The 27,533-nt window shown below is 44.5% G+C and overlaps 1 protein-coding gene across 1 annotated transcript in view; it reads left to right on the forward strand.

Moving 5' to 3' along the window:
- GALK2 (galactokinase 2) overlaps positions 1–27,533 on the forward strand; it is a 48,837-nt gene that overhangs the window by 12,124 nt on the left and 9,180 nt on the right. The window contains exons 4-8 of the mRNA XM_032232871.1: positions 189–279; positions 6,090–6,236; positions 13,335–13,433; positions 15,062–15,214; positions 23,521–23,731. Of these exons, the coding sequence (XP_032088762.1) occupies positions 189–279; positions 6,090–6,236; positions 13,335–13,433; positions 15,062–15,214; positions 23,521–23,731 (701 nt within the window). The remainder of the gene's footprint in view (positions 1–188; positions 280–6,089; positions 6,237–13,334; positions 13,434–15,061; positions 15,215–23,520; positions 23,732–27,533) is intronic.

Consider the following 27,533-nt stretch of genomic DNA (forward strand, 5'->3'; position numbering starts at 1 on the left):
CAAGTGTCTCACTTAGCAACAGAAATTTGGGGCAGAAGAGAAATCTGTGGTCATAAGTCAAGGCAGAGAGAGAGGGAGAAAAAAAAGCTGGTTTCTTGGCCAGCAGGGGGCAGTAGATGTTTACGAGTGGCTTATGCACAGCCGAGAATATTCTGAAACAATTTCTCTTTTCTCTGTTTATTTCCCAGGGACTTCGGTGCAGATGCCAACGACATCCAAATAAAGCAAACTCAACCTTTATGGCATGACTATTTCCTCTGTGGGTTCAAAGGAATACAGGTGAAGTCACTTCAGTTGAAAAGTTTCGAAACTTTCCGCAAAAGGAAAAGCAGAACTCAAAGGTTCTAATACAGGCAGTATGTTAGACCAGTGTTTTTCAACCTTTTTTGTGCAAAGGCACACTTTTTTCATGAAAAAAATCACGAGGCACACCACCATTAGAAAATGTTAAAAAAATTTAACTCTGTGCCTATATTGACTATATATAAAGTAATTCTCCCACGGCACACCTTACACTATGTCACGGCACACTAGTGTGCCGCGGCACAGTGGTTGAAAAACACTGTGTTAGAAAATTAAATGCATGCTGTTTTTCTTTTTTAAAAAAAACATGCAGATAGCACATAATATGTGTACCAAGTTGCTATATTAACCGTGCTTTAATAATAGGAACTATTGAATAGATAAGGTGTAATGTTAACATGGCTCAGTGGCTAAGATGCTGAGCTTGTCGATCAGAAAGTTCAGCAGTTCAGCGGTTCGAATCCCTAGTGCTGCGTAATGGAGTGAGCTATTTCTACTTATTTCTATTTATTGAATTTATAGGCCGCCCAATCCCGAAGGACTCCGGGCGGCTTACAGAAATAAGAAATAATTAAAAAGATTAAAAACAAATAAGACACAACAGATTAAAAAGAAACACAACATGCACCCAGTCTAAGCGGGGCTGGACCTCAATCAAGGGGTCAACCGTCCCAGGCCTGCCGGAAAAGCCAGGTTCTGATAGCTTTTCGGAAGGCCATGAGAGTGGGTAGGGTCCTGATCTCTGGGGGTAGCTCATTCCATAGGGCCGGAGCGGCAACAGAGAAGGCCCTACTCCAAGGCGCCGCCAGCCAACATTGCCCAGCTGATGGCACCTGGAGCTCCCGTGACTTGTCCCAGCTTCTGCCAACCTAGCAGTTCAAAAGCACATAAAAATGCAAGCAGAAAAAATAGGGACCACCTTTGGTGGGAAGGTAACAGTGTTTCGTGCCCCTTTGGCCTTGAGTCATGCCGGCCATATGACCACAGAGAACGTCTTCGGAAAGCACTGGCTCTCTGGTTTTGTAACGGAGTTGAGCACCACCCCCTAGAGTTTGGAAGCGACTAGGACATATATGCAAGGGGAACCTTTCCCTTTAATGTTTAGCATTATAAATCATAGCTCTTTCTTTTTTGTGATCTGCACTTTTAAATGCTGTCAAACTGCATCTTGGAAATTCCGGTGCTACTTTTCCTGTATATGAAATTATTTTTAAAACCTAAGGCAGCCTCCCGTGGCACAATCTGTTTATATTAAACTGAGCACATTATCCACTGGAAAGAAACATCCTGCCCAGGCTCCATAAATAAAACGAAGCAAAACAGAATTTAAGAAAAAAAAACCCTTCAGTTTTGAGTCAGAGGCTTCGTCCTCACTCCATATACATATTCCATAATAAATGTGAAAGTTTGATCCATCTTCAAAGGAACGTCTGCTAATCCATTTCTGGTTAACAATCTGATGGATTTCTCCCTGTTGGGAAATTGTCAGAGGTGGCCTCATAGCAAGTAGTTTTGTGTGCCTAAAAGGAGTTTTTTTTTACAAAAAAATTGTGGGCAATTTAGTGCACAGAACGTCTTTAACTTGAGCTGTCTTCTTCGGTGGGTGTTGCAGGAGTCTTGCTGTTGCTGGAAGCATGTCAAGAGGGTTGAAGGGGACTCAGTCTTTCTAAAACAGATCAGGCCTTCTGCAGATTGCCAGTTTTTCTTAGTAATATAAGCATGTGCAAACATAAGAATTTTGTGGTACTGGATTCGATCAGGATTGCCAAACAGCACTGAATATATAAAGCTTTGGAATTCAGAGGATCAGTTGAGTAGAGTTAAAGCCAATTAATAGACTGGGCCTCCAAGGTTTTCTCACCAAGTGATTGAAACCTCAATCACTTTAAGATTTCGGCTCCCAGAATCCCCCAAACAACTGACATAGAATAGAATAGAATAGAATAGAATAGGAGAGTTACATTTGGAAGTCTTCTAGTCCAACCCCCTGCTTAGGCAGGAAACCCTACACCACTTCAGGCAAATCTCTTCTTAAAAACTTCCAGTGTTGGGGCATTCACAACTTCTGGAGGCCAGTTGTTCCACTGATTAATTGTTCTAACTGTCAGGAAATTTCTCCTTAGTTCTAAGTTGCTTCTCTCCTTGATTAGTTTCCACCCATTGCTTCTTGTCCTGACTTCTAGTGCTCTGGAGAATAGGTTGACCTAAGTTCATGCATGTCTCTTGTTTAGTTCATCAATGACAAGATCATATAGAAAGTAAAATGGAGAACAACTGATATGGACAATTAATACAAATGAAATATATACAATATTTTGCTTATGTTACATGATCCATGGTGGCGCAGTGGTTAGAGCGCAGTACTACAGGTTCCTTTTGCTGCCTGCCAGCTGCCTGTAAGTTGGTAGTTAAAATCTCGCCAGGCTCAAGGTTGACTCAACCTTCCATCCTTCTGAGGTGGGTAAAATGAGGACCCAGATTATTGGGGGCAAGAAGCTGACTCTGTAAACCATTTAGAGAGGGCTGTAAAGCACTGTGAAGTGGTATATAAGTCTAAGTGCTATTGCTAACCTGCAGTATTGCTCTCTAACCATCTTCCTTCCTTCCTTCAAGTCCCTTTCTCATTCTCCTTTCTCATGGTGCAGTGGTGAGAATGCAGTATTGCAGGCTAATTCTGCCCACAGTCAGGAGTTCAATCCTGGCCGGCTCAGGGTTGACTCAGCCTTCCATCCTTCCGAGGTCGGTAAAATGAGGACCCAGATTGTTGGGGGCAAATAGGCTGACTCTGTAAAACCGCTTAGAGAGGGCTATAAAGAGTTATATAAGTCTAATGCTATTGCTATTATCCTGCAATTTGCAATCAATTTCAGCTCAGTGGCTTATCTTGGTCTTTCATTATAAAAATGCCTGCCAACAACTATATCTGTTTTCCAATTGTAGTATTAATTATACTACACTCTAGGTTCAAATCTGCAGTTGATTTTATTGTTCAGCCCCCAGAAAGCGCCACACAATTACAATGTTCTCAAAAGCTATCTTCAGGAAATATATGTACCCTGATGATTGTATCTAGGCATCCAGCCATTAGACTCAGCTGCAGGTTTTATGCTGCATTTCTTTGGATGCCGAGTGTAACACATTTTTCTACTTAATTTGACATTTCATATTTAAATGACTTAAGTCACATTGGGAACAAAAATCAGGCAGATTGATGGGAAAAAGGGAAAGAGCACCATGCAAGTTGCAGGCGATTTTCAGGAAATCACATGAGAAAATTTCCTCGAAATTCCTTTTAAAATAGAATCCCGCATCCAGGCCAAAACAGCTTCCACTGGTTCCATTCCATCTGCAATGGTAATAAAAATAACAATCTGATATACTTTTCTTAGGGATCAGAAATACACGTCAATTCCTCGCAGAGCAAGTGATTGCGGTTTTCCAAACCTTTGAGGTCAGGGAATGTAAGAGCTTTTTATCTTCGGAGCTCACAGGGAGAGAAACAATGCAGCCAAAATTAGGGAAGAAATGGTTTTATGGAATGACGCAGTTGATAAGAGCAAAGTTGTAAGGAGGAGAGCAATGGCCATCATGCTTCCTGGCCGAATTGAAACAGACACAAAGGGTCACGTTTTAGAACTGACAAGGCAGCCTGGACAGCAATTACTGTCTTCTGGATAACCACTAAAATAACTTAAGACATCTGAAGAGCAGATCTCTAATCTGTGTTAAATTGGCTGCTAAGTTTAACTCGGGCAATAGTTCAGTTTTTCGGCTTCTCTAATAGCCCGTGGAACGGTTTGTGAATTTACAGCATCCTAAAATAACTGATTGCACAGCATCTAGTATCCATTTTTACTTCTCCTTTGGAAAAATAAATAAATCCCTAACCAGCAGAACAACAAAGCGTTCCTAAGACCACTTGAGGTATTCAGAAATGAATACAGTCAGTCCAAAAAGTGCTTTTTTTTTTTTCAGGAGGTAGGCAACTGGACTTTCTTGTTTATTTTTTCTTCTGAAGATGTTTCACTTCTCACTCCCGGAAGCTTCTTCAGCTCTGACAGCAGAGGCGGTATTCAGCCGGTTCTGACCACTTCTGGAGAACCGGTAGCGGAAATTTTGAGTAGTTTGGAGAACTGGTAAATGCCACTTCTGGCTGGCCCCGCCCCCATCTATTGTCTGCCTCCCGAGTCCCAGCTGATCGGCTGGGTCTTCTTTTGTTGCTCTGCACAGGAGAACGGAGCTGGAAAGCAGATTAGTGGGGTGGGGAGGGAATGGAGATTTTACAATATCCTTCCCCGCCACGCCCACCAAGCCACGCCCAGAAGCCACGCCATGCCCACCAAGTCATGCCATGCCCATAGAACCCAAAGTAAAAAAATTTGAATCCCACCACTGTCTGACAAGATAAGGGGGAATGGAAAGATATATATTCCTTCCAGAAAGCTAGTCATTTGCATCCTTTTAGAGGGTAGTTGAGGCCACTTGGAGGTTTATTTGTGTCCTGAGGGTCACCTGAGTGGTGCTCCTGGTTCCTGCAGTTTGCAATTTTTCCTCTGGAAATCGATTCCTCCTCCCACATCATTCAAAGAGTGTGTTCACCCCAAATTGTATAGCTAAAAGTCTGAAGAGATTCTCAGTCATCCAGGTCATGGTTGTCCCAAAGTTGCTTTTTCAAGGGGCAACTGGACTTTCTTGTTTTTCTTTTGAAGATGTCTCACTTCTCATCCAAGAAGCTGCTTCTTGATTCAAATTACCAGCTGTCTGCAAGGAATATAAATCCTCCCATTCCCCACTATCCTGTCAGAAGAAGCTTCTTGGATGAGAAGATTCTTTGCTCTGGCTTGCACGAAGATCAGCTGGCCCATGGTTGCATAGCAATAGCAATAGCAATAGCAATAGCAGTTAGACTTATATACCGCTTCATAGGGGTTTCAGCCCTCTCTAAGCGGTTTACAGAGTCAGCATATTGCCCCCACAGTCTGGGTCCTCATTTTACCCACCTCGGAAGGATGGAAGGCTGAGTCAACCTTGAGCCGGTGAGATTAGAACCGCTGAACTGCAGATAACAGTCAGCTGAAGTGGCCTGCAGTACTGCACCCTAACCACTGTGCCACCTTGGCATACCCTGAAGACCAGCTGATCTTTGGGTTTCCCGCACTCCGGCTTGCACGAAGATCAGCTGGCCCATGGTTGCATACCCTGAAGACCAGCTGGTCTTTGGGTTTCCCGCACTCCAGCTTGCACGAAGATCAGCTGGCCCATGGTTGGATACCCTGAAGACCAGCTGGTCTTTGGGTTTCCCGCACTCCGGCTTGCACGAAGATCAGCTGGCCCATGGTTGCATACCCTGAAGACCAGCTGGTCTTTAGGTTTCCGGCACTCCGGCTTGCACGAAGATCAGCTGGCCCATGGTTGTATACCCTGAAGACCAGCTGGTCTTTGGGTTTCCCGCACTCCGGCTTGCACGAAGATCAGCTGGCCCATGGTTGCATACCCTGAAGACCAGCTGGTCTTTAGGTTTCCCGCACTCCGGCTTGCACGAAGATCAGCTGGCCCATGGTTGCATACCCTGAAGACCAGCTGGTCTTTGGGTTTCCCGCACTCCGGCTTGCATGAAGATCAGATAGCTGGCGTCCATGCACGCCCGTTCCAGTTTGTGCCGAAAAGGTTCACCATCATTGGCTGAGGACATCTTGTAGTACAAAAACCAGCTTTCCTTGTCCCACGAAGAAGACAGCGGTTTAGTTCTTCTGAAACAGTGAGATCGATTTATCTTGTCTTTTCAGGATCACTTCAACCTGAGGAATCCGAGCGGAATTAATTGCCTCGTGGAAGGCACGATTCCTCCAAGCTCCGGCTTATCGAGCTCCAGTGCTTTGGTCTGCTGTGCGGGACTCGTGACTCTCATGGTCAACCACAAGTTCCTTTCAAAGGTAAGATGGGAAGGAGGACCATGCTCTCCAGCGGACCGTTAAAAATGGAAGCTGGTGAATTGACGTAATTTTTTTTTAAAAAAGAAATTCTCGAAACTGAGAATTGTTTCCGCATTTAGTAGCTGGGGAGTTTATCTTTGAAGTAGACCGATGGAAATTTTGAGAGTGTGTTGTGGGGTCTGAGTCCAAGGGCCGTTGAAAATGAGACGGTTACAATAATTATTTGTATTCTTTCAAGGGTTCCTCCGAAACGCAATGCAAACAAATGATAAATAAAAAGACAGTAAATATTTAACTGCAAATCTAGTCATGTTTTGGATTCTCCCTCCACCCTCCCCCGGGGGGAACGAATGGCCCTTGGGTGGATGAAGGATAGAAGGTAGAGAAGAATCTAGCTGGAGCAGGTTGTAGGGTTGATGGCCCGTTGTAGTCTTCAACCTTCCAGTGTTATTGAGATGAGTTTCTCATCTCCCAAAGGTTCTGTTCAACTGGACTTTCTTGGGTTTTTTTTTGAAGAGTGTTTGTCCCAAAAGACATTGAGAGTCTCAATCATCCAAGTCATGGCTGTTAAAAACCAAGAAAGTCCAGTTGTGTTTTGAACAGATTCTATTCTATTCTATTCTATACTATTCTATTCTAGATCTGGTCCACAGGGGTCACATTGGAAACAATACAATACAATACAATACAATACAATACAATACAATACAATACAATAGCAGAGTTGGAAGGGACCTTGGAGGTCTTCCAGTCCAACCTCTTACCTAGGCAAGAAACCCTATACCGTTTCAGACAAATGGCTATCCAACATCTTCTTAAAGACTTCCAGTGTTGGGGCTTTCACAACTTCTGGAGGCAACTTCTGTTCCACTGATTAATTGTTCTAACTGTCAGGAAATTTCTCCTCAGTTCTAAGTTGCTTCTCTCCTTGATTAGTTTCCACCCATCGCTTCTTGTCCTACTACTCTCTAAGCAGTTTACAGAGGCAACCTCTTGCTCCCAACAATCTGGGTCCTCATTTTAATGAACTCGGAAGGATGGATGGTTGAGTCAACATTGAGCCCCATCAGGGTTGAACTGCTGGCAGTTGGCAGAGTCAGCCTGCAATACTGCATTCTAATCACCTTCCTTCCTTCCTTCCTTCCTTCCTTCCTTCCTTCCTTCCTTCCTTCCTTCCTTCTCAAGCAATAGCATTTAGACTTATTGCTTTCCAGCCCCCTCGAAGCGATTTGCAGAGTCAGCCTCTTGCCCCCAACAATCTGAGTCTTCATTTTACCCACCTCGGAAGGATGGCTGAGTTTGACTTTGAGCCGGTCAGAATCGAACTGCTGAACTGCAGTCAGCGGGTGGTCAGCAGAAGTAGCCTGCAGTATTGCATTCTAACCACTGGGCCACCGCAGCTCTCTTATTTAAACAATGCTCACTTGTTTTAAACAAACAAACAAACATACAGGGGGAAACTGATTTGCACTCAGAAAGTAGCCACCCCAATTTACCTTCAGCCAAATATATATGTTTTGAAAAAAGATGCCCGCATCTCAGTAAACCCTATCACGAAACACCATCAATTCTCAGACCGGTAAAGCCACCTCCTGACCTGGAAAAACTCTTGGGAATTAGAACCTTTACATACTGGAAACTCATTAAAGAACAGAAAGCAAGAGAGCTGGAATGATTGGCTATTACTCACAATTATCCTAGTTTACAGAAGAGAAGTCACAGAGGCCAAGGAAGTTAGCCTTCTGCCAGGATGACGCAAGAAGGCGATCTGGAGACTATCCAAAGATCAGCCACAAGACTGGACTGAAATTAAGCAAGAGGCCTCGAACCTTGAGCAAGAAACCTTTAACAAGAGAGGGTTACCAAACCGTCTCTGATCAGGAGCTCGGCCCATGACCTATATCAGAATACCCCACCTGACCCCAATCCTTACAGGATTAGCCCCGTAAAGTGGAAAAAAACAAAAGGAGATTTCTTCCAACAACCGGTTCTCTGAACTGCTTAGAAAGTTACCAACCGGTTCTCCCGGATAGGTGCGAACTGGCTGAATACCACCACTGCAGCCATGTCAGTTGAAGTCCAAAAACTCTTCAAAATTGCCAAGATTGGACAATCCTGGTCCAGTAGGTGTGACAGCAACCAGCACATGGTTAATTGGGGAAAGGTGTTTCAGTCCTTGACTCACTATAGCAGGGATGTGAACCTTTTTGGCAAACCGGTCCGGGCATGCACCAGAGTGCCGGAAAACCAAAGACCAGCTGGCCAGTGCGCTCCAGAAACCAGAAAATCAGCTGGTGACGGTGCATGTACCCACAGAGACGGCTCTGTGTGCCATCTCTGGCATGTGTGCCATAGGTTTGCCATCACACACGATAGCATCCCTTTCCTAGAGCCGAGGTGGTGCAGTGGTTAGAGTGCAGTACTGCAGGCCACTTCAGCTGACTGTTATCTGCGGTTCAGCGGTTCTAATCTCACCGGCTCAGGGTTGACTCAGCCTTCCATCCTTCCGAGGTGGGTGAAATGAGGACCCGGATTGTTGTTGGGGGCAATATGCTGACTCTGTAAACCGCTTAGAGAGGGCTGAAAGCCCTACGAAGCGGTATATAAGTCTAACTGCTATTGCTATTTCCTTCCAAGTGGAATTTGGTGTTGTAGTCAAAACAGAACTAAATCCCTCTCATTTTTTAACCTACGGGATTGGGTAAAAGGCAGGGTTTTATGTACTGAGCTCGTTCATGTCCAAGGAAAATAATGAGTACAAATATTGAGAGTACGCTTTGTTTTGAAAGCTCAAAAGTGACCATTAAAAGCAAAGGAGTTGAAATCAGTCAAAAGGGGCTTGTTCGAAACAGGATTATGCTGAAAACTGGTCGGCTTTGTTAATGTTTGTGACCATATTTAGTGTGTATTGGGGAGAGTGGGAGCCGTTTTGCAGAGCGTGGCACTGTTCTTGATAATGTTGTTTTTTCTGCTCTTCTAATTAGATATTTTCTGATTAAACGTTATTTCATTGCATAAACATAAAAAGCCTAAACACAGCCCTCTTGTATAACCACCAATGATAAACATTCTTAGTTCATGTGCTGTCAATCTGGGATTAATAGCTGCCAACTGATACAAACATCCGGATTATATTTGCTAAAATCAAGTGTCCAACTCTTCAGCAGAGAGCTTGCCTTAGGGAAAGGTGAGGGAGGCTGTTCACAGGACACAGAATAACCGAGTTGGAAAGGACCTCGGAGGTCTTCTAGTCCAACCCCCTGCTCAAGCAGAAGAGCCTATACCAGGGGTTTCAAACGCGTTTTCATTGAGGGCCACATCACAGTTGTGTCTGACCTCGGGCGCCCGGTGTTAGCAAAGGCAGGATGGGCATGGCCAGCTTTACGTCACTCACGTCAGGGGCCCCAGTGGTGGCCCATGCTCTCTGGCAGTGAAAACGGCTTCCGAGCTCCATTTTCAGCTGTGACGGCCTCCTGCAACCCCCTGCTAGTGAAAATGAAGCTCAGGAGGGCCCCCGCAGCCCCTGGGCCTTGAATTTGATATCCCTGGTCTATACCATTCTGGACAAATATCTGACCAATCCAGTGGTGAAATTCAAATTTTTTACTTCTGTGGGTGTGGCTTGGAGGGCGTGCCAGGGGAAGGATACTGCAAAATCCCCATTCCCTCCTGATCAGCTGGGACTCGGGAGGCAGAGAATAAATGGGGGCGGGGCCAGCAAAGAGGTGGTATTTGCCGGTTCTCTGAACTACTCAAAATTTCCGCTACCGGTTCTCCAGAACCTGTCAGAACCTGCTGAATTTCACCCCTGGTCCAAAATCTTCTTAAATACCTCCAGAGACAACAAGCTTTCCTTACTATTCCATTGTCCATCCTGAAGCCATTTTGAAACATCTTCAGGGCTGTCCCAGCTATGCTGGGTGGAGCTGGTGGGAAGAGGAAGTGGGGGGGGGGAAATAGAGATAGCTGGGGACTTGCAGCCAAAATAAAATTCTTTCTCCTGGGAACTGAGGGCGTTCTCACCAGGTGTTGGGGAGGCATGGACTGAAATCAACTGGGGTTGGGGTTGTGACCAGATTGGACTATGTGATGGACATGTGGACTGGGAAGAAAGATCTGATTTTTAATGTGGGTGAGGAAAACCATGGGATCTTCAGAGTTGGGTTTTCACCAGATGTGCCAATATGACTTGCCTAATAATTCTGTACTTTGAGGAACACCTAAGCCTCAGAGGTTTGATTGCGTTTGGTCTAATACTTGGGACCCTGGCATCCATTCTAGCTAAATCCCATTCCACCTAGCTAAAAAACAGGGCCCATCTAAGAGATTTGGTTGTCCAAGCAAAATATATGTTGTCCACTGAAATCATAATATGCAAAATCTGCCACATGAGAGAGCTGCTTCATATTATCTGGTGGTGGTAAGAACAACTAGGTGTAACTTCAGTGTATATCATGCTTCCTAAGACTAACCATTTTCTGGAGATCATGGAAACAATCTTTAGCTAGCTTGAGAGGAACTCAAATCAGATTTTCATGACTGTTGTGAAAATGGCTTATCGAAGGCCACCATGAAGTGGCTTAAGAGATGGTCTACTTCTTCAACAAAGACATGGATCCATAATGGGGGCCTTTATTGTTTCGTAAAGGTTGAAAGCCCTCATAATTCCCCCTCCCCCAATGTAGTCTCACCTCCAAGTTAGCATTAACATTGAATTCTTTACATCAACCTCGATGTATCACAGCAGAAACACGTCCATGTTTACTAAAAAAGAAACCACAGTGAGTCAGTGCAACAGTAGACAAACAAGGGGAAACCTTTTCCATTAAGCATGACATTGATTAGATAAATATTTATCTTTTACTATTTTCTTAATACTTAATACGGACGCCGTGGCTCAGTGACTAAGAGGCTGAGCTTGTCGATCAGAAAGGTCAGCTGCTCGATGGTTCAAATCCCTAGCACCGCGTAACAGAGGGAGCTCCCATTACTTGTCCCAGCTTCTGCCAACCTAGAAATTCGAAAGCACGTAAAAAACGCAAGTAGAAAAATAGGAATCACCTTTGGTGGGAAGGGAACAGCGTTCGGTGCGCCTTCGGCATTTAATCATGCCGGTCACATGACTATGGAGACATCTTCGGACAGCGCTGGCTCTTCGGCTTAGAAATGGAGATGAGCACCACCCCCTAGAGTCAGGAATGACCAGCACATACGTGTGAGGAGAACCTTAAACTTTATCTTTACCTATTTCCCTTAAATACATTTAGAGATGGTCCTGGAATAGAAGTCCTAGTGATGAACAGACTAAAGTAAATACTGCCCGCTCATCTATCAAGCAGAGATTAGAATTCCGCAGTACATTATTAGCCCTTTTTTTTTTAGTTTACCTCCAAAAGAGCACCGATGGAGATACAGTCTCTTTTTGTCTTCTCTATTAAAAACATCTGTTGGATTTGGACAATCAGTCACGGTGTGTGTGTGTGTGTGTGTGCTTCCAATTCCACTCACACATTTTCTGAAGGATTTCTACACATTTCAAGTTTTTTAATCCCCTTTTTGACAGTTCTATCTTCTCTGCTAAGAGTTTACGAGGGAATTGACATAGCTGAAGGAGAGTTGTGAAACCACTCTGTCGGTTTTTGCCGTATTTGTGAGCCCTTCGCCCCGATTAGGCGGCTCTGAGCTCTCGTATTTTTAGAGCTGAATTCTGTTTTTGGTGCCTTGATGGAAAAAAAAAAGTGGGCAGGCCTGCACATTCCAAGCGAAGGATTTGTTGGCTTTATCTTACAACATGTACTGGATAATGTCTCCTTGGTTATGTGCTGTAGCTTAAATAGCCACAGCATCAAGTCGAAGTTCAAGAAATTGGTGGTGTGAAGAGATTTCCCCCCCCCGCAAGAGGAGAATGTGATTAGAAAAATACTACCATGTTTTCCCAAAAATAAGACAGGGTCTTATTTTCTTTTGACCCCTGAAATAAGCCCTTGGCCTTATTTTTGGGGAGGTCTTATTATTTTTGAGGTGCAGGAGGTGGCGAGCATGGTCACCTCATGGCTGCTGCTGGGTTTGAATATTTTTAGGGAGGGCTTATTTTAGCGCATGCGCTCAAAAGCCTGATTGGGCTTATTATCCAGGGAGGTCTTATTTTCAGGGAAACAGGGTAGAATGTGCAGAAATAAATAGACTGACATTGGCTATTAAAGAGAAAGAACGAACTGATTACTTTACAACTTGGGAGTCATTTTACTGATGGTTAGAGAATAGACATAAGAATTAATACTAAAAGAAGCTGTGTAAAATATAGAAAGTGTATCAATAGAGTTGAATAGATCATGAAGAGGATTGTTATAGTATTAGATATTTAAGGTATTGGAAATTAAGCTAAGAATAGATTAAATAATGAATACGGTTGTACGTTTTAATTGTTGGCACAAAATATTTCTACCCAGACAACACACTGTTTAATGAAAAATGGATTGTTAATATTAAAATAAAATAAAAAAAACCTTTTAAATAAAAAGGAATCGGTGGTGATTGGCTAAGGCTGACATGGTGGTTTGGACTCAGAAAGGCAAGAAAACCTAAATAATTACCCCCTAGCTCCAGTCTTGGATTTCTCTGTGTATAATTTCCAAGTATTCCTACTGATCTTTTGGGGGGGAAGAGTGCTTTCTGATGTAATCCACCACAAAGGCAACTGGGAAAAATTCCTGGAAAGGACCTCTTATTCAGACAGTATATTAGCAAATGCTGCTTAAGGGTCTTTCAAAGGAACTGCAAGATTTCTTCATCTCTGCCAAATATTACTTAAATTGGGTTATGCCGTCCGCAAAATTGGACAGATATTACCTTGTCTTCTTTTATTTTAGTTTGGTTCGTGGCACAATCGGCCAGATGATCAGACTGGAGTTGGCATTTTTTGTCTACCTATTGAGTCCTTATTATTATTAACTATCTGATAATCCAGCGTTGCCCTGGTATTTATTTAGGTAGATGTGGGTAGACTAAGACCACATTGCAGGCTAGACCTGGTCCATGGGCCTTGATTTGACAGCCCTGCTATAAACTCTCTCTGCCTTCCCCATTGTGCCCCCATAGATGGAACTGGCTGATCTGTGCAGCAAGAGCGAACGTTACATTGGCACCGAAGGAGGCGGCATGGACCAGGCCATCTGTTTCCTGGCAGAAAAAGGAACCGTATGTACCGCCTGAACCATTCAGGAAAGGGTTCAAGAGATGCTTTGGGATAATTGACACGATAAGGAAATAGGCAACAGAGCTGAAATAAATGTGATGTTATCAGGAGGGGGGAAATGTAGAGTGTCATCTTGCGCTCTCTCATAATTGGGCACGTTTAAGTTTTGCAAGGTGGCTCAGTGGCTAAGATGCTGAGCTTGTCGATCAGAGAGGTCGGCAGTTCAGCTGTTCGAATCCTCAACGCACCACGTAACCGAGTGAGCTCCTGTGACTTGTCCCAGCTTCTGCCAACCTAGCAGTTTGAAAGCACGTAAAAAATGCAAGTAGGAAAATAGGGAGCACCTTTGGTGGGAAGGTAACAGTGTTCCGTGCGCCTTTGGCATTTAGTCATGCCAGCCACATGACCACGGAGACGTCTTCGGATAGCGCTGGCTCTTCGGCTTTGAAACGGAGATGAACACCATCCTCTAGAGTCGGGAACGACTAGCACACATGTGCGAGGGGAGACTTTACCTTTATCTACATTTTGCAGGACTTTCTGATGTATCCTGATTAAAAATCCCTTTTGACTTATTGTAAGTCAACTGTATGTATTTATGTATGTTGCTGACCTGGTTAATTCTGTTAAATTACGGTGACTTATCAAGTTTGTCAATTGTGGAAAGTAAAAGAAAATCAAATCAGAGGAACATTAATAATATTCTGGATGACAAAATTGAGAAGTGGGGCGGGGGAATGTGCTCAGATTCAATGAGTAACTTTGTACCAGTGTTCATAAGTAGTTTAGTTTGGTTGGATGTTAGTTTTTCCTTTACTAATTTGAAATCTCTCAGCTGTCTGTGTCTGTCTGTCTGTCTGTCTGTCTGTCTGTCTGTCTGTCTGTCTGTCTGTCTGTCTGTCTGTCTATCTATCTATCTATCTATCTATCTATCTATCTATCTATCTATCTATCTATCTATCCATTTTCCCATTATTGTACATAAGTGCTTTGTCAACAGTGTATTGTCTGAGTTCATGCACTTTCACAAAGTAATACCAGTCATATTGGTAACAATAGTAATAATAATCATAGGTAAAAGGTAAAGGTTCCCCTTGCACCTATGTGCTACTCACTCCTGACTCTAGGGGGCGATGCTCATCTCCGTTTCTAAGCCAGTGCTGTCCAAAGACATCTCCGTGGTCATGTGGTCGGTATGACTAAAACGCCAAAGGCGCACGGAACGCTGTTACCTTCCCACCAAAGGTGGTTCCTATTTTTTTATACTTGCATTTTTACGTGCTTTCGAACTGCTAGGTTGGCAGAAGCTGGGACAAGTAATGGGAGCTCACTCTGTTAAACAGTGCTAGGGACTCGAACCACCGAACTGCCGACCTTTCTGATCGACAAGCTCAGTGTCTTAGCCACTGAGCCACGGCATCCAATAATAATCATAGTAGTGATAATAATAACACTTGCTTATGTGTAATAATAATCTTTCATCGTTTACTTTTACATAACAATAACCTTTTATCTTCTAATTTCTACCTCTTTTATCTAAAAATGTCCCAAGCTAAAGGGGTTGATTTATTGATCCGAAACACAGCCAGGCTACCAGTTGAAACTTCTCTCTTCCTCTTCCTCTCCGTAGGCGAAGCTGATAGAGTTTAATCCTCTGAAGGCCACTGATGTGAAGCTTCCAGGAGGAGCCGTTTTTGTGATTGCAAACAGTTGCGTTGAAATGAACAAGGCCGCGACTTCTCATTTCAATATTAGGGTGATGGAGTGTCGTCTGGCTACGAAGGTACTGCATGGCTTTTATCAAACTCTAATGAAACCATCACCCAAGTATGTGCTGGCTGGAACCCCCTTCCACTCTACCAGTTGTTGCTTTATTTTAACACCAGGTCAGGTGCTGCCTCAAAGGGCATGTTTATCTCTCCGGGAATCTGGACTCAGGCCATAGAGACATGATGGATGGAAGTTGGGATGGAATTCAGCCCATTTGGAGAGCAGGCTAGGAAAAGAGAAGAGAGCCTGGGAAGGAAGGAAGGAAGGAAGGAAGGAAGGAAGGAAGGAAGGAAGGGCCTTTCTTGAGACGGTGCTTCTCACGCAAGGAGAGCCGGGGGAATGTTTTCACAGAGGAATCGAAGAAAAAAAGAAAGGCAACGTTAGCAATCAGTTTCTGAGACTGGTGTTAAGGAGCACTTGGGGCGAAAGGTTTTAGCAGGAACAAGGACTATGTACCTATGTAAAAGTTATAGTAAGCCATCCAATAAGAGAATTAGGCTTACTAAGAAGGAAGGAAGAATGGGTGCACGTTATAAAAGAAGAGATATAATATATTACAGATTAACAGAGTTGGAAGGGACCTTGGAGGTCATCTAGTTCAACCCCCTGCCCAAGCAGGAGACTTTACACCATTTCTGACAGATGGCAGTCCAGTCTCTTCTTGAAAGCTTCCAACGATGAAGCTCCCACAACTTCTGAAGGCAACTTCAGTTCCATTGGTTGATTGCTCTCACTGTCAGAAAATTTATCCTTATTTCTAGGTTGAACCTCTCCTTGATCAGTTTCCACCCATTATTCCTTGTCTGGCCTTCAGGTGCTTTGGAAAATAGCTTGATCCCCTCTTCTTTGTGGCAACCCCTGAGATATTGGAAGACTGTTCTCCTGTCTCCCCTGGTCCTTCTCTTCACTAGACTACCCATGCCCAGTTCCTGCAACCGTTCCATCAAATGTTTTAGCCTCCAGTCCCCTAATCATCCTGGTTGCTCTTCTCTGCACTCTTTCTAGAGTCCCAACATCTTTTTTATAGTGGGGTGACCAAACCTGGATGCAGTATTCTAGGTGTTTGTCTTGCTAAGGCTTTATAGAGTGGAATTAGTATCATGAGGGATCTCCAGAGATTGTGCTACCTGAGGAATCCTCATGTGTCAGTGCTTCTTTTACTTATTTATATCCCACCTTTATTATTTTTACGAATAACTCAAGGCAGCAAGTTATTTTACAATAACATTCATTCCCCTTCTTATTTCCCCCACAACAACAACTGAGAGAGAGGGAGGGAGGGAGGGAGGGAGGGAGGAGGAGAGGGAGACACCCAGCTGGCAACTGGACTTTCTGGTTTTTCTTTGAGGGCGTTTCTCTTCTCATCCAAGAAGCTTCTTCAGCTCTGACTGGATGGTGGGGAATTGTTGTCCCTATTATACCAACCTCACCGGCTCCTTCTCTGTTCAAACCCTTTGAAAGAAACTCTTTCAATGAAAAAAAAAGGGATCAGATGAGAATCCGCCGTGGTATGAAGCAAAGCATTAACCCCCCCAGGCGTTTCCCAAAGGTTGCTGCGCCAATTTGGATTCTTGGAGTTGTTTTAGCAATCTCATCAAATTACACTTTCCTGGATTCTTCGGGATGGGGAAGAGATGAGGGGTGGGGGTGGGGGGAACAGGCAAAACAGTTAACTGGAATGAAAACGATATAAATGCGTAGCCTTAAGAATGTGGTTCCCATCCCAGCTTACAGCCCAACAGGCAGAAACGCCAGAAAAGTGGAACATTATCTTGGCAGCGAAAGGCTGGCCGGGAAGAGGCGTCCAAACCTTTCGCCATCGTTAACTGCCAGGAAATGCCTTGCTCTGGAGTCATGATTATCAAATGAAGTGCAAGAGAAAGTTTGACCAAGCCTTAACATTAAACAAAAAAAGGGGGGGGGAAGGAATACCGTTGCTCTCAGAAGACGACTCTGTGTCCCCCTTGAAGTCGCTTCGTGTAAGCGTAGGAGAAGCCCTGCATGGCGTGGTCCCTCTCATACGGTTTAACTTCGTAGTAAAGTAAGGGTAGAGGAAGAAAATTGGTGCTTTGGGTCCACCGTTCTTATAACTACACCGGGCTTGGTATCTTACGCTTTTTGTTGGTTTGTGCTTTAGAGCCGGTGCTGAATTCTGACGGCTGCCTAGACCGATCCCTGTAGTTTTCTTGGCAAGATTTCAGAAGCAATTTCTCATTTCTCTCCTCCTTGGGCTTGAGGGACGATGACCAACCCAAGATCCCCCATGTGGTATTCACTTACTTTCCCGACCGGGTTGCGAGTGAGAGTGCATGCACCCCGACACCGCACACACACAGCTGTCTGTGCATGTGCTTTGCTCGTGCACGCGGCTTGCAGGCATGCACACGGCTTGAAAACATGCCTAAATAGGACGGCATAGATCTGGGGTGGGTGGGCAGGCCCACCTGTGATTTCAGCCAAACCGGCTGAATACGACCTCTGCCCCAGCTGTCATTAGTGCCCAAGGCAGGACTAGAACTCACAATCTCCTAGTTTCTAGCCCAGTGCCTTAGCCATTACACCAGACTGGCTTTTCCTGGGCTTTACCTAGTAGTTTTCAATTTGTCACTATTATCTCCATCAACATCCAGAAACAACTTTATCTATCTATCTATCTATCTATCTATCTATCTATCTATCTATCTATCTATCTATCTATCTATCTATCTATCTATGTTGCATTTGTGCTGATAAATAAATAAAGACTAGTATAGATCTATTTCAAGCTATTTAGCTCTCATCAGCTAGCCATACCCTTACTGGAAATCGAACCTGGGCTGTATTACATATTAGGCAGTTATATTAGCCACTAAGCCACAGGCTCTCCTCCTTCATCAGCTAATAGATATATATTCTCTTGTGATTTAGGGAGAAGGTTTACAGAAACTAGACTCTTTTCAACGTGTAGCAAGGAATCGACCAATTTGCCTCCTTCAGGCTCTCACAGTTGTAGAATATATTGCAGTCTAGCCACTGCATGGTGGTGCAGTGATTAGAATGCAGTATTGCAGGCTAAGTCTTCCCACAGCTGGGAGTTCGATCCTGACTGGCTCAAGGTTGACTCAGCCTTCCATCCTTCCGAAGTTGTTGTTGGGGGCAAAATGCTGACATTATAAATCAGGGAGGGAAGGGAAGGGAAGGGAGGGAGGGAAGGAGGAAGGAAGGAAGGAAGATGTGGTGGCGCAGTTAGAAGGCAGTATTGCAGGCTAACTCTTCCCACAGCCAGGAGTTCGATCCTAACGGGCTCACCGTTGTCTCAGCCTTCCAGCCTTCAGAAGTCAGTAAAGTGAGGACCCAGATTGTTGGGGGCAATAGGTTGACATTATAAATCACTTAGAGAGGGAAGCAGGGAGGAAAGAAGGAGCTGTGGTGAGGAAATGGTTAGAATGCAGTATTGCAGGCTAACTCTTCCCACAGCCAAGAGTTCGATCCTGACTGGTTCAAGGTTGACTCGGCCTTCCAGCCTTCAGAGGCCAGTAAAATGAGGCCCCAGATTGTTTGGGACTTTGTAAACGGCTTAGAGAGGGCTGTGAAGGACAATGAATCAGCATGAAGGTCTAAGCGCTATTTCTATTGCTAGTGAAATGAAATCCAAAGCCTTAAGGAAGATATATGGGGATTGACCGTTTTAATTTCTTGGCAGAGCTGAATGCCCAATAGCTGCACTCAATTTTTTAGGGGCTGAGAGTGACATTTACTTTACCTGGCAGCGCATCTGTCTGAACTGACTTTGGAGGAGGCTTCCTAATTGGATTGAAAAGAAAAAAGAAAAGAAAAACAGCCTCAGGAAGGTCACTCGGGTGGCACCAAAAGTAATTAATGTTGTAATAATTAACACGGAAAACAAAACGTGTGTGTGTGTGGAGATAAACAGAATCGGACTAAAACAGAAAAGACTAGCAATCAGACAACCACGTTAGCTCGAATGCATTAATCATATTAATCTTCCTAATGTTTTCCCACCCTCAATATATAGCTTTATTCTTTTTTCCAGCTTAAAAAAAGATGGAAGAGTTTGGTGGGGCCTTTTCCGACCAGCACATTTGATTCAAAGGCAGAGAGTTTCTTTTTTTCACTCTTAAGGGCTTTGCAGTCAGGAGGAGGTTACAGTGGAAATGGGTAGTTTTTCTGCATTTCTCTCACCGTTTCTCCCTTTTCCTACTCACCGACATCCTGCAAGGGCCACAGTACCCCTGACCTCAGAGACCTGGAGCCTGTTGTTTGTCTGTCTTTAGAGGAGAGCTAAATGCATTTTCCCTGCGTAATTTAGGAATTTAGGAGTGCAGAGGGCATGCGTTGCTTGGGGGGGAAAAGGACTGAACATCTTATTGAAAAATTTGTGAGGAGGAGGAGGAGGAGGAGGAGGACTGTGGGTTCTTGGTGCTCTCTGAGTCGGTTGTTTTTCTTGGAGACATTTCATGACCCAACTAGGTAACATCATCAGTGTTATAAGGAGTAGGGTTTGCAGAGAGGAGGAGGCGGAGAAAGGAGGAGGAGGAGGAGGAGGAGGAGGAGGAGGAGGAGGAGGAGGAGGAGGAGGAGGAGGAGGAGGAGGAAAAGAAGAAAAGGAGAAAGGGGAGGAGGAGGAGAAGTAGAAGGAGGGGGAAGAGGGAGAAAAGAAGAAGAAGAATGAGGCAGGGAGGAGAGGAGGAGGAGGAAGAGAAGGAGGAGGAGGGCAAAAAGAAGAAATAGAAGAAGAATGAGGAGGAGGGGAGGAGGAAGGAGGAAGGAGGAAGAAGAAGGGAAGAAGAAGTAGAAGGAGGAGGAAGAGGAGTAGGAGGAGATGGAGGGCAAACAAGCTTCTCCATTTAGCCACAGCTGTGGTTCAAAATATGTTTCTCCTTATAGAAACCCCCCTTAAATTCAAAAACCGAAAGAAAGAAACAGTGGCTTTTGGGGATATGTACAATGAAAGGTTTCATCACTAAGTGTATTTTTGCACCCTTGTCTTCAGGGAAAGTAACCACAACCGCTGCTCTGGCCGAGCAGAAGTTGGACCACCGCCAGGATTAAATGTGACTCAGGGCTGAGAGGCCGCGCATGTCTCGCTTTCTATGCCACTAAATGCCTTTGACCAGGCACGGTCTTTCACGGCCACTGAATTGCTGCAAATTAAGCCACCCACATGCCCTGCCTGAAATCCAGGCCAGAAGGTCTAACTTAAGCAGGCTGGAGGCCTCGGTTAGAAACGAAGAACTCCTAGCTGCCTCCCTGGTGATGCTCTATGTGCCCTGATGGTGCAGGAAAGCTAGTATTCTGACCGAGGCTTCCCAAGAGCATGAAGCAAACTCCTGGTCCCAACAAAATCCCCTTTTATTAATTTTACTGTGAATTCTGCTCATTCACATCCAGCAAAGTCTTTCAAAGGAGGATTTATAGTCACAGACCTTATCTGGCTTGGAGAGCTGCCAGGCCGATATCTGCAGAATTTGACAAGGAGTCTCGGAGAGTCACGAACCAATGAAGCGAACTAATTGTCTCCTGCAAACTCCACTCCCCTTTCGCTCCTCTTTTATTTCCTCTGGGAGGGGCCATTCAGCGTCCACCTGTGGCCTTACTCCCAAGTTGACCCCTGTTCTTCAGCTCTGGCAACTCTGTGCATGTGCATACTGGGAACAGGCTCCAGCTGTTCTTCTGCCTCACTGATGTCTAAACTCTGAAGGCAGCCAATAACTGGCATATGGCCCTGGCCTCCTCTCTGCCTCTGACATGGAGCCCTCGTCCGAGCCTTCCCCAGACTCCAGGACTGGCCCATGTTCCTCCCCAACCTCCTCACTGTCCAACTCTGCTACCAGGCCACAACAGCTAGGGTTTTTGCTATGGTAACAGCCTCCTCTCCTGACCTCAGCTCACATTTGGGGAAATTCACATATAGGTAGTCCTTGATCTATGGCCACAATTGATCCCAAAATTTCTTTTGCTAAGTGAGACAGTTGTTAATAGCCATAGTACTTAGACTTATATATGTCCCCATATTGCTTTCCAGCCCTCTCTAAGGTTTACAGAGTCAGCATGTTGCCCCCCAAAATTTGGGTCCTCGTTTTACCTACGTTGGAAGGATGGAAGGCCGAGTCAACCTTGAGGCTGGTGAGATTTGAACTGCCAAATTGCAGGCAGCCGGGAGGCAGCAGAAGCAGCCTGCAGTACTGCACTCTCACCACTGCGCCACCACGGCTCTTAGCTGAGTTTTCCCCATTTTATGACCTTCCTTGCCCCGATGGTTAAATGAATCGCTGCAGTTGTTGAGTTAGCGACATGTTTGTTGTGATCATGGGGCCAGAGGGGAAGCTGCAAGGATTGTGTGAAAAAAAATGGCCATTAGTCACTTTTTTTCAGTGCTGTTGTAACTTCAGTCGCTAAAGGAAGTGTTGTAAGCCAAGGACCACCTGTACTCCTTATGGTTTGGGGTGGGCTATGTTGGCAGTGACTCTGCAAAAAACATTTGTAGTCTGGTTGGTTGATTTTCTTCCACACCAAGTAGAACCTCTTAGGAAAGAGCTGGCACAGTTGCCACAAGTTAGATCAAAATTAACCCGGGCAGAAATAATCATTCCAGAAATAACCTACCATTCTCAGGATACATAAACCCAGCAGCTGCTGGAATATTCCTTTAAAGATTCATTGGCAGAAAGCCTTGAGCATCAGGGATCTCCACTCTGCCTGGCCGGCTAATAGAGCCAAGAAAACGTCCAATCTTTTTCACCATAGTCGCCTGCAATGTTCTCATGCGCAAGATAGGAAAATCCCTAATGATGCTTTCCTCTGGCTTGTTAATGCGAGGAGGAAATTCTGTCTGGACAAGGGTTTGATAAAGTTCCTATTTCTTTCAACAGTGGTCCTTAAAGACCTTTGCTTTCTTAGTAGATGATGGCCCAAAGGAATTCAGTCCATGCACTTTTGTGGCACTTCAAATCCATCAGTCTGAGAAGGCTGCGCGAGAAGAATTGAGCTGAGATTAAGCCACATTCAAGGTTATCACTGAGTCGGTAGATTAGATGGACTGTCAAACAATGAGAGAATTAACTGAAGGGAAGTCTATTAACATTCGTCTAGGCAGCCGCAGGAAATGGCTTGTGTATCTCTGAATGCTAAAGGATAAATAAGAGGGAAATGTTAGCTTAGCTTTATGCCCTGTTTGTAGCTTTCATGCAGCATTTGAGATCCCATTTTTGTAATATGACTCGGGTTATATAAACTGAACCTTATGTTTTATTTATTTACCTTAAAAGGTAAAGGTTCCCCTCGCACCAGAGGTGGGTTCCTACCAGTTCGCACCAGATCGGTAGAACCGGTTCGTCAAATCTACCGAACCGGTTAGAAGAGGTTCCACCAGTGGACCCGGAAAGCAGGCCACACCTACAGAAGAGGTTCCAAAAATTTTTGAAACCCACCACTGACACACACACACACACACACACACACACACAGACTCACACAGAGAAAGAGAATGAGAAACAGAAAGAAAGGAAGAAATAAATAAAAAAATAAAAAAGAAAGAAAAAGTGAGAGATGAAAGAAAAAAAGGAAAAAAGGACAGAGAGACAAAAGGAAGGAAAGAGAGAGAGAGAGAGAGAGAGAGAGAGAGAGAACACATGGCCGGCAAGCCACTCCCACCAGGTCACATGGCCAGCAAGCCACTCCCACAAAGGAGGCCACACCCACAGAGTAGGTTCGAAAATTTTTTGAAACCCACCACTGCCTCGCACATACAGTATGTGCTAGTCATTCCCGACTCTAGGGGGCGGTGCTCATCTCCGTTTCAAAGCCGAAGAGCCAGCCCTGTCCGAAGACGTCTCCGTGGTCATGTCGCCGGCATGACTAAATGCCGAAGGCGCCCGGAACCCTGTTACCTTCCCACCAAAGTGGTCCCTATTTTTCTACTTGCATTTCTTATGTGCTTTCAAACTGCTAGGTTGGCAGAAGCTGGGACAAGTAAGGGGAGCTCACTCCGTTACGGGGCACTAGGGATTCGAATTGTCAAACTGCTGACCTTTCTGACCGACAGGCTCAGCGTCTTAGCCACCGAGCCACCGCGTCCCTAGTTTGCCTAACAAAACCTTTGCGGCCAATGTCGCATGACAGTCCATTCTCGATCCCTTAAAGTTCTTGTAAAGTCTTTTCTTTTCAAGGAAAGAAACTGATTTCTTTGTTGGCAAATACAAGTTTAACACGAAAGAAACCAAGGAGGTTTCTAAGCTCTCTTGAAGAAAGGTTTGGGTTAACTTCTTTCTGTTCCTAGTTTTTGCATCCAAAGAGCTACTTATCCTTTGCTTGTTTCAGATTTTAGCAAAATCCAGAGGCCTAGACTGGAGAACAGTGGCAAAACTCCAAGACGTGCAAAGGAAGCTGGAGCTAAGCTTGGAGGAAATGCTGGCTGTGGTGGAAGAGGCGTTTCACCCTGAGCCTTACAGCCTAGAAGAAATTGGGGAAAACCTGGGAATTAACCCCACAGAGCTACGCACTAAGATCCTTAGCCAGAACACACAGGATGGTAAGTAGCATGCCAGTTTGGTGATGTCAGAAGCAATTTATCATTTCTGTCTATGCCAAAGACTTTAAAGAATCAATGTTTGGGGGGAGGGAAATATTCTGGGCATTGCAATCAACTGTGATTTGATTCCAGGGAACCAGATCAGTGGCCCCTTTTTTGTGTTATTAGGACAATTGTTAGTTACACCTGGGTTTCTGGCTTTCACCTAAGAGAGTTGTGGATGGGCTTGTTCTAAAGCATGCCGTACAACCGTCGTTAAGAAGGAACATTCCTTCTTTTGATTTCCTATTGGTGAATTAGGCAAATGGGGATTCAGTTCTCATTGGAAGAATTAGGCAAAGTCATTTTAAACAGAATTGCCAACGGTTATCCAGGAATGATCTTTTCCTACCCCCCCCCCCCCCCAATGATTGGTCCGACACTCCGACATCCTGAAAGAAAGAAGTGAATTGTTAAATTAAATTCTCTTGTAACTGTTGCTGCCCATGAGTATAATCAGCCAGCAACATAGACATCACAGCTCTCAGATTATGTCTTCCTTTTCCACCTGGCTTCTCTGGAGAAGAAAAGGATGGGAGATGGTGTGATAACTATCCCATAGAAGAACGTTCAGATCAGTGGTGGGATTCAATTTTTTTATCTACCAGTTCTGTGGGCATGGTGTGGCTTTCTGGGCGTGACAGGGGAAGGATACTGCAAAATCCCCATTCCCTCCCCACCCCACTAACCTGCTTTCCAGCTCCGTTCTCCTGTTCGGGTCAACAAAAGGAGATCGGCTGGGGGGAAGTGGGGGGCCGGGCCAACCTATTTGCCGGTTCTCCGAACTACTCAAAATTTCCGGTACCGGTTCTCCGGAACCTGTCAGAACTGCCTGAATATCACCTCTGGTTCAGATCTCGTGTCATTCTAGGATTCAGGATGTAGATGTCTTCTGACGGTAAGAATAGCTCGGTGCCGTTACGAAAGAAATGGTGGTTTCTCCTCTACTGGATGGAGTCAAGAACCCTCTGGGGAGCTATCTGGGAGAGATTATTTATTTAACATTCCTGCACTGACCACAGGAATGTCCTCGGTGACCTCAATAGCCTTCTCCCAATCTATGATTGCGTGGTCATCGGCTTTGTTATTTTTCTACTTGTAAAAGGCACCAGATGGACGGTGGGTACCGGCGTTTGCCGTCTCTTGGCAATATAGCGTTGCTGGAGCCACCGGGAGTGAAGCCAGCGAGGAAGAAAGGGAGGGGCTGTTTAAGGACATTTGGTGGGCTGATTCTCATTAATTGAAGGAAGTGATACATTAGTGACATGTTGACTATCCCTTTTTTCAGATTTGCTCCAGAAGAGTAGAGAGCAGTAGACTCCCAATTATTTTGCCTCCACGTTTCCCCCCCCCCTTCCTTTTTTCTTACACACCAAGACTCGATGAAATATTTTTCCAAAGCCTACGGGAAAAGTTATTCCATCTAGCGTTTGCAGATGTTAAGTCAAGTAGAATCTCTCTTAATATATGGTGTGACTGCGATTTTGTTTGATAAGACCGGGGGGTGGGGAGGAGAGGAAAGGGTCATGAAGCAATCATGTTGTTTTCTTTGGCATGAGAGAAATCTTGGTTAGTTGCAAAAGAAGAAATAAGAAAATTAATATCTCTCTGTATAAGAGCCTAATGTTTATATAACCCCAAACTTGGTTTTGGAATCCTCAAATACTATGAATGTGCATTTCTGCCTCTCTTCTTTGGTATTCTCCCCCCCCCCCCCCGTATATTTATATATGGTTGCAGAATGCCTTAAAAATGTCCAACATGACCTTTGTAGGGCTCTTCTAAAATATTTCGTTTTCGTTTTTGGCAGTTGTGTCACATACTTAAAACACTCTGGGATCAAAAGATGGTTTGCTGTTTGACCATTGAATTCGTTGATTTACGACCCCTTTGGTGCCAACATTTCCAAAACTGTTTATATTTCAAAATTTCTAAGACAAATAATTATTACAAAAAAAAAAAAAAGCAACACAAACTTCTCAAGCCGATTAAATAGTCCCCGTAGGACCAATCGGCATAAATTCTGTAAACAGGATTTTATGTCCCGTGGCTTAAGCAGTCTTAAGACAAATTGTATCTGATGTATTTATATTTAAGAGTCATATATCAAAAGAGATATAACTCTCGGGCAGAGGTGGGCTGCTGCCGGTTCGGACTGGTTTGGGTGAACCAGTAGTTCCGACCACTGGCTGGGCCCACCCACCCTCCCCCCGGTGCTATCCCGTCCTATATATCTCATTCTCTGGCTCGCCCACCCCGCCCACACAGCCTAGCTGATGTCCATGCCTCGCCCGCTTCTATGCACCACGGCTGCCCGAGAAGGTGTTCTGGAAGCCGCGCACATGAAATTGCCATGTGTTTAAGCACGGAAGGCTCCCATGCAAGCAAAGCGCACATGCACTCACATTTTCGGTTCTGCCCTAGGCGAACTGGTTGTTAAATTATGGGAAGCCCACCTCTGCTTTCAGGATGTATCTGGTAGGTTAGAAGCAGAGGTGGGTTCTTATCAGTTCGGATTGGTTCAGCTGAATAGGCAGTAACTCGGCTGGACATGCGCCCAAACCGGTTCTATCGGCGGCGCCATAGGTACCGCCATCTTGTTTTTTGCTCATATATATATATATATATATATATATATATATATATATATATATATATATATATATATATATATATATATATATATATTCATTCATTTTCTATAGTTCCTGGCCTGACAGGAAGTTATATATATATTTCCAGCACCTTAAAGCTACAGGGCATGAAATTAATTTTGAAGGAATCAGGTTAATCTCCAAAACAGAACACTTCAACAAGAGAATATTTATGGAAGCTATTGAAATAGATAAACACCCCCACAACATGAATAAACGTGACGATACCTCCTGCCTACCAGACATCTAGAAACCAGCCCTAGTCAACAAACGAGCCCTACCACCACCCAGGCCTTTACAACACAAAACAACTACGGACACACAGCCAGCACCAATCACACCAATCTACCAATCATGATACAGCCACACATCCAATCAATCCACTTACTGAAACAAAGCCAGCACTCCACATACCCCCACCAAGATTTATAGAAAGATGGCAGCTCCGATCACACTTTAAACTGAAAACAGCAGCCTGAGGATGGCGAGTGAGACCTCGCCGAAATGTTGCCAAGACAATCTCAATCTTGCATGGGAAAAGTCCCGAATACAACAAGACCAGCATACCTACACCCGTGAAAATCTACAACAATATATATGTGTGTGTGTGTGTGTATGTATGTATGTATGTATGTATGTATGTATGTATGTATATATGTATATAGGTATAGGTTTAGGTTTAAGTTTAAGTTTAGGTTTATTAGATTTATATGCCGCCCTTCTCCCAAGGATTCAGGGCGGCGTACAACATTAAAAGAAACACATAATACAAAAGTAAAAAAAAAAATTAAATAGAATATCCCAAACAAACCCAATTAGAATTGACAATAACATTTAAAAAAAAATTAAAATTAAAATTAACAATGATCAATAATTTATTTTCTTTTGTTCAGGCCAGGCTGGCTTGCTGGAAAAGCCAACTTTTTAGGGCGCGTCGGAAGGACCGGAGGTCAGGGATTATATGAAGTTCCAGGGGCAGCTCATTCCAGAGGGAAGGTGCTCCCACAGAGAAGGCTCTCCCCCTGGGGGTCGCTAGCCGACACCGTCTCGCCGACGGCACCCTGCAGAGGCCAACTCTGTGGGATCGCACTGGACGGTGGGAGGCTACC

Source organism: Thamnophis elegans, chromosome 16, assembly GCF_009769535.1.
Source record: "Thamnophis elegans isolate rThaEle1 chromosome 16, rThaEle1.pri, whole genome shotgun sequence".
Taxonomy (NCBI): Eukaryota; Metazoa; Chordata; class Lepidosauria; order Squamata; family Colubridae; genus Thamnophis; species Thamnophis elegans.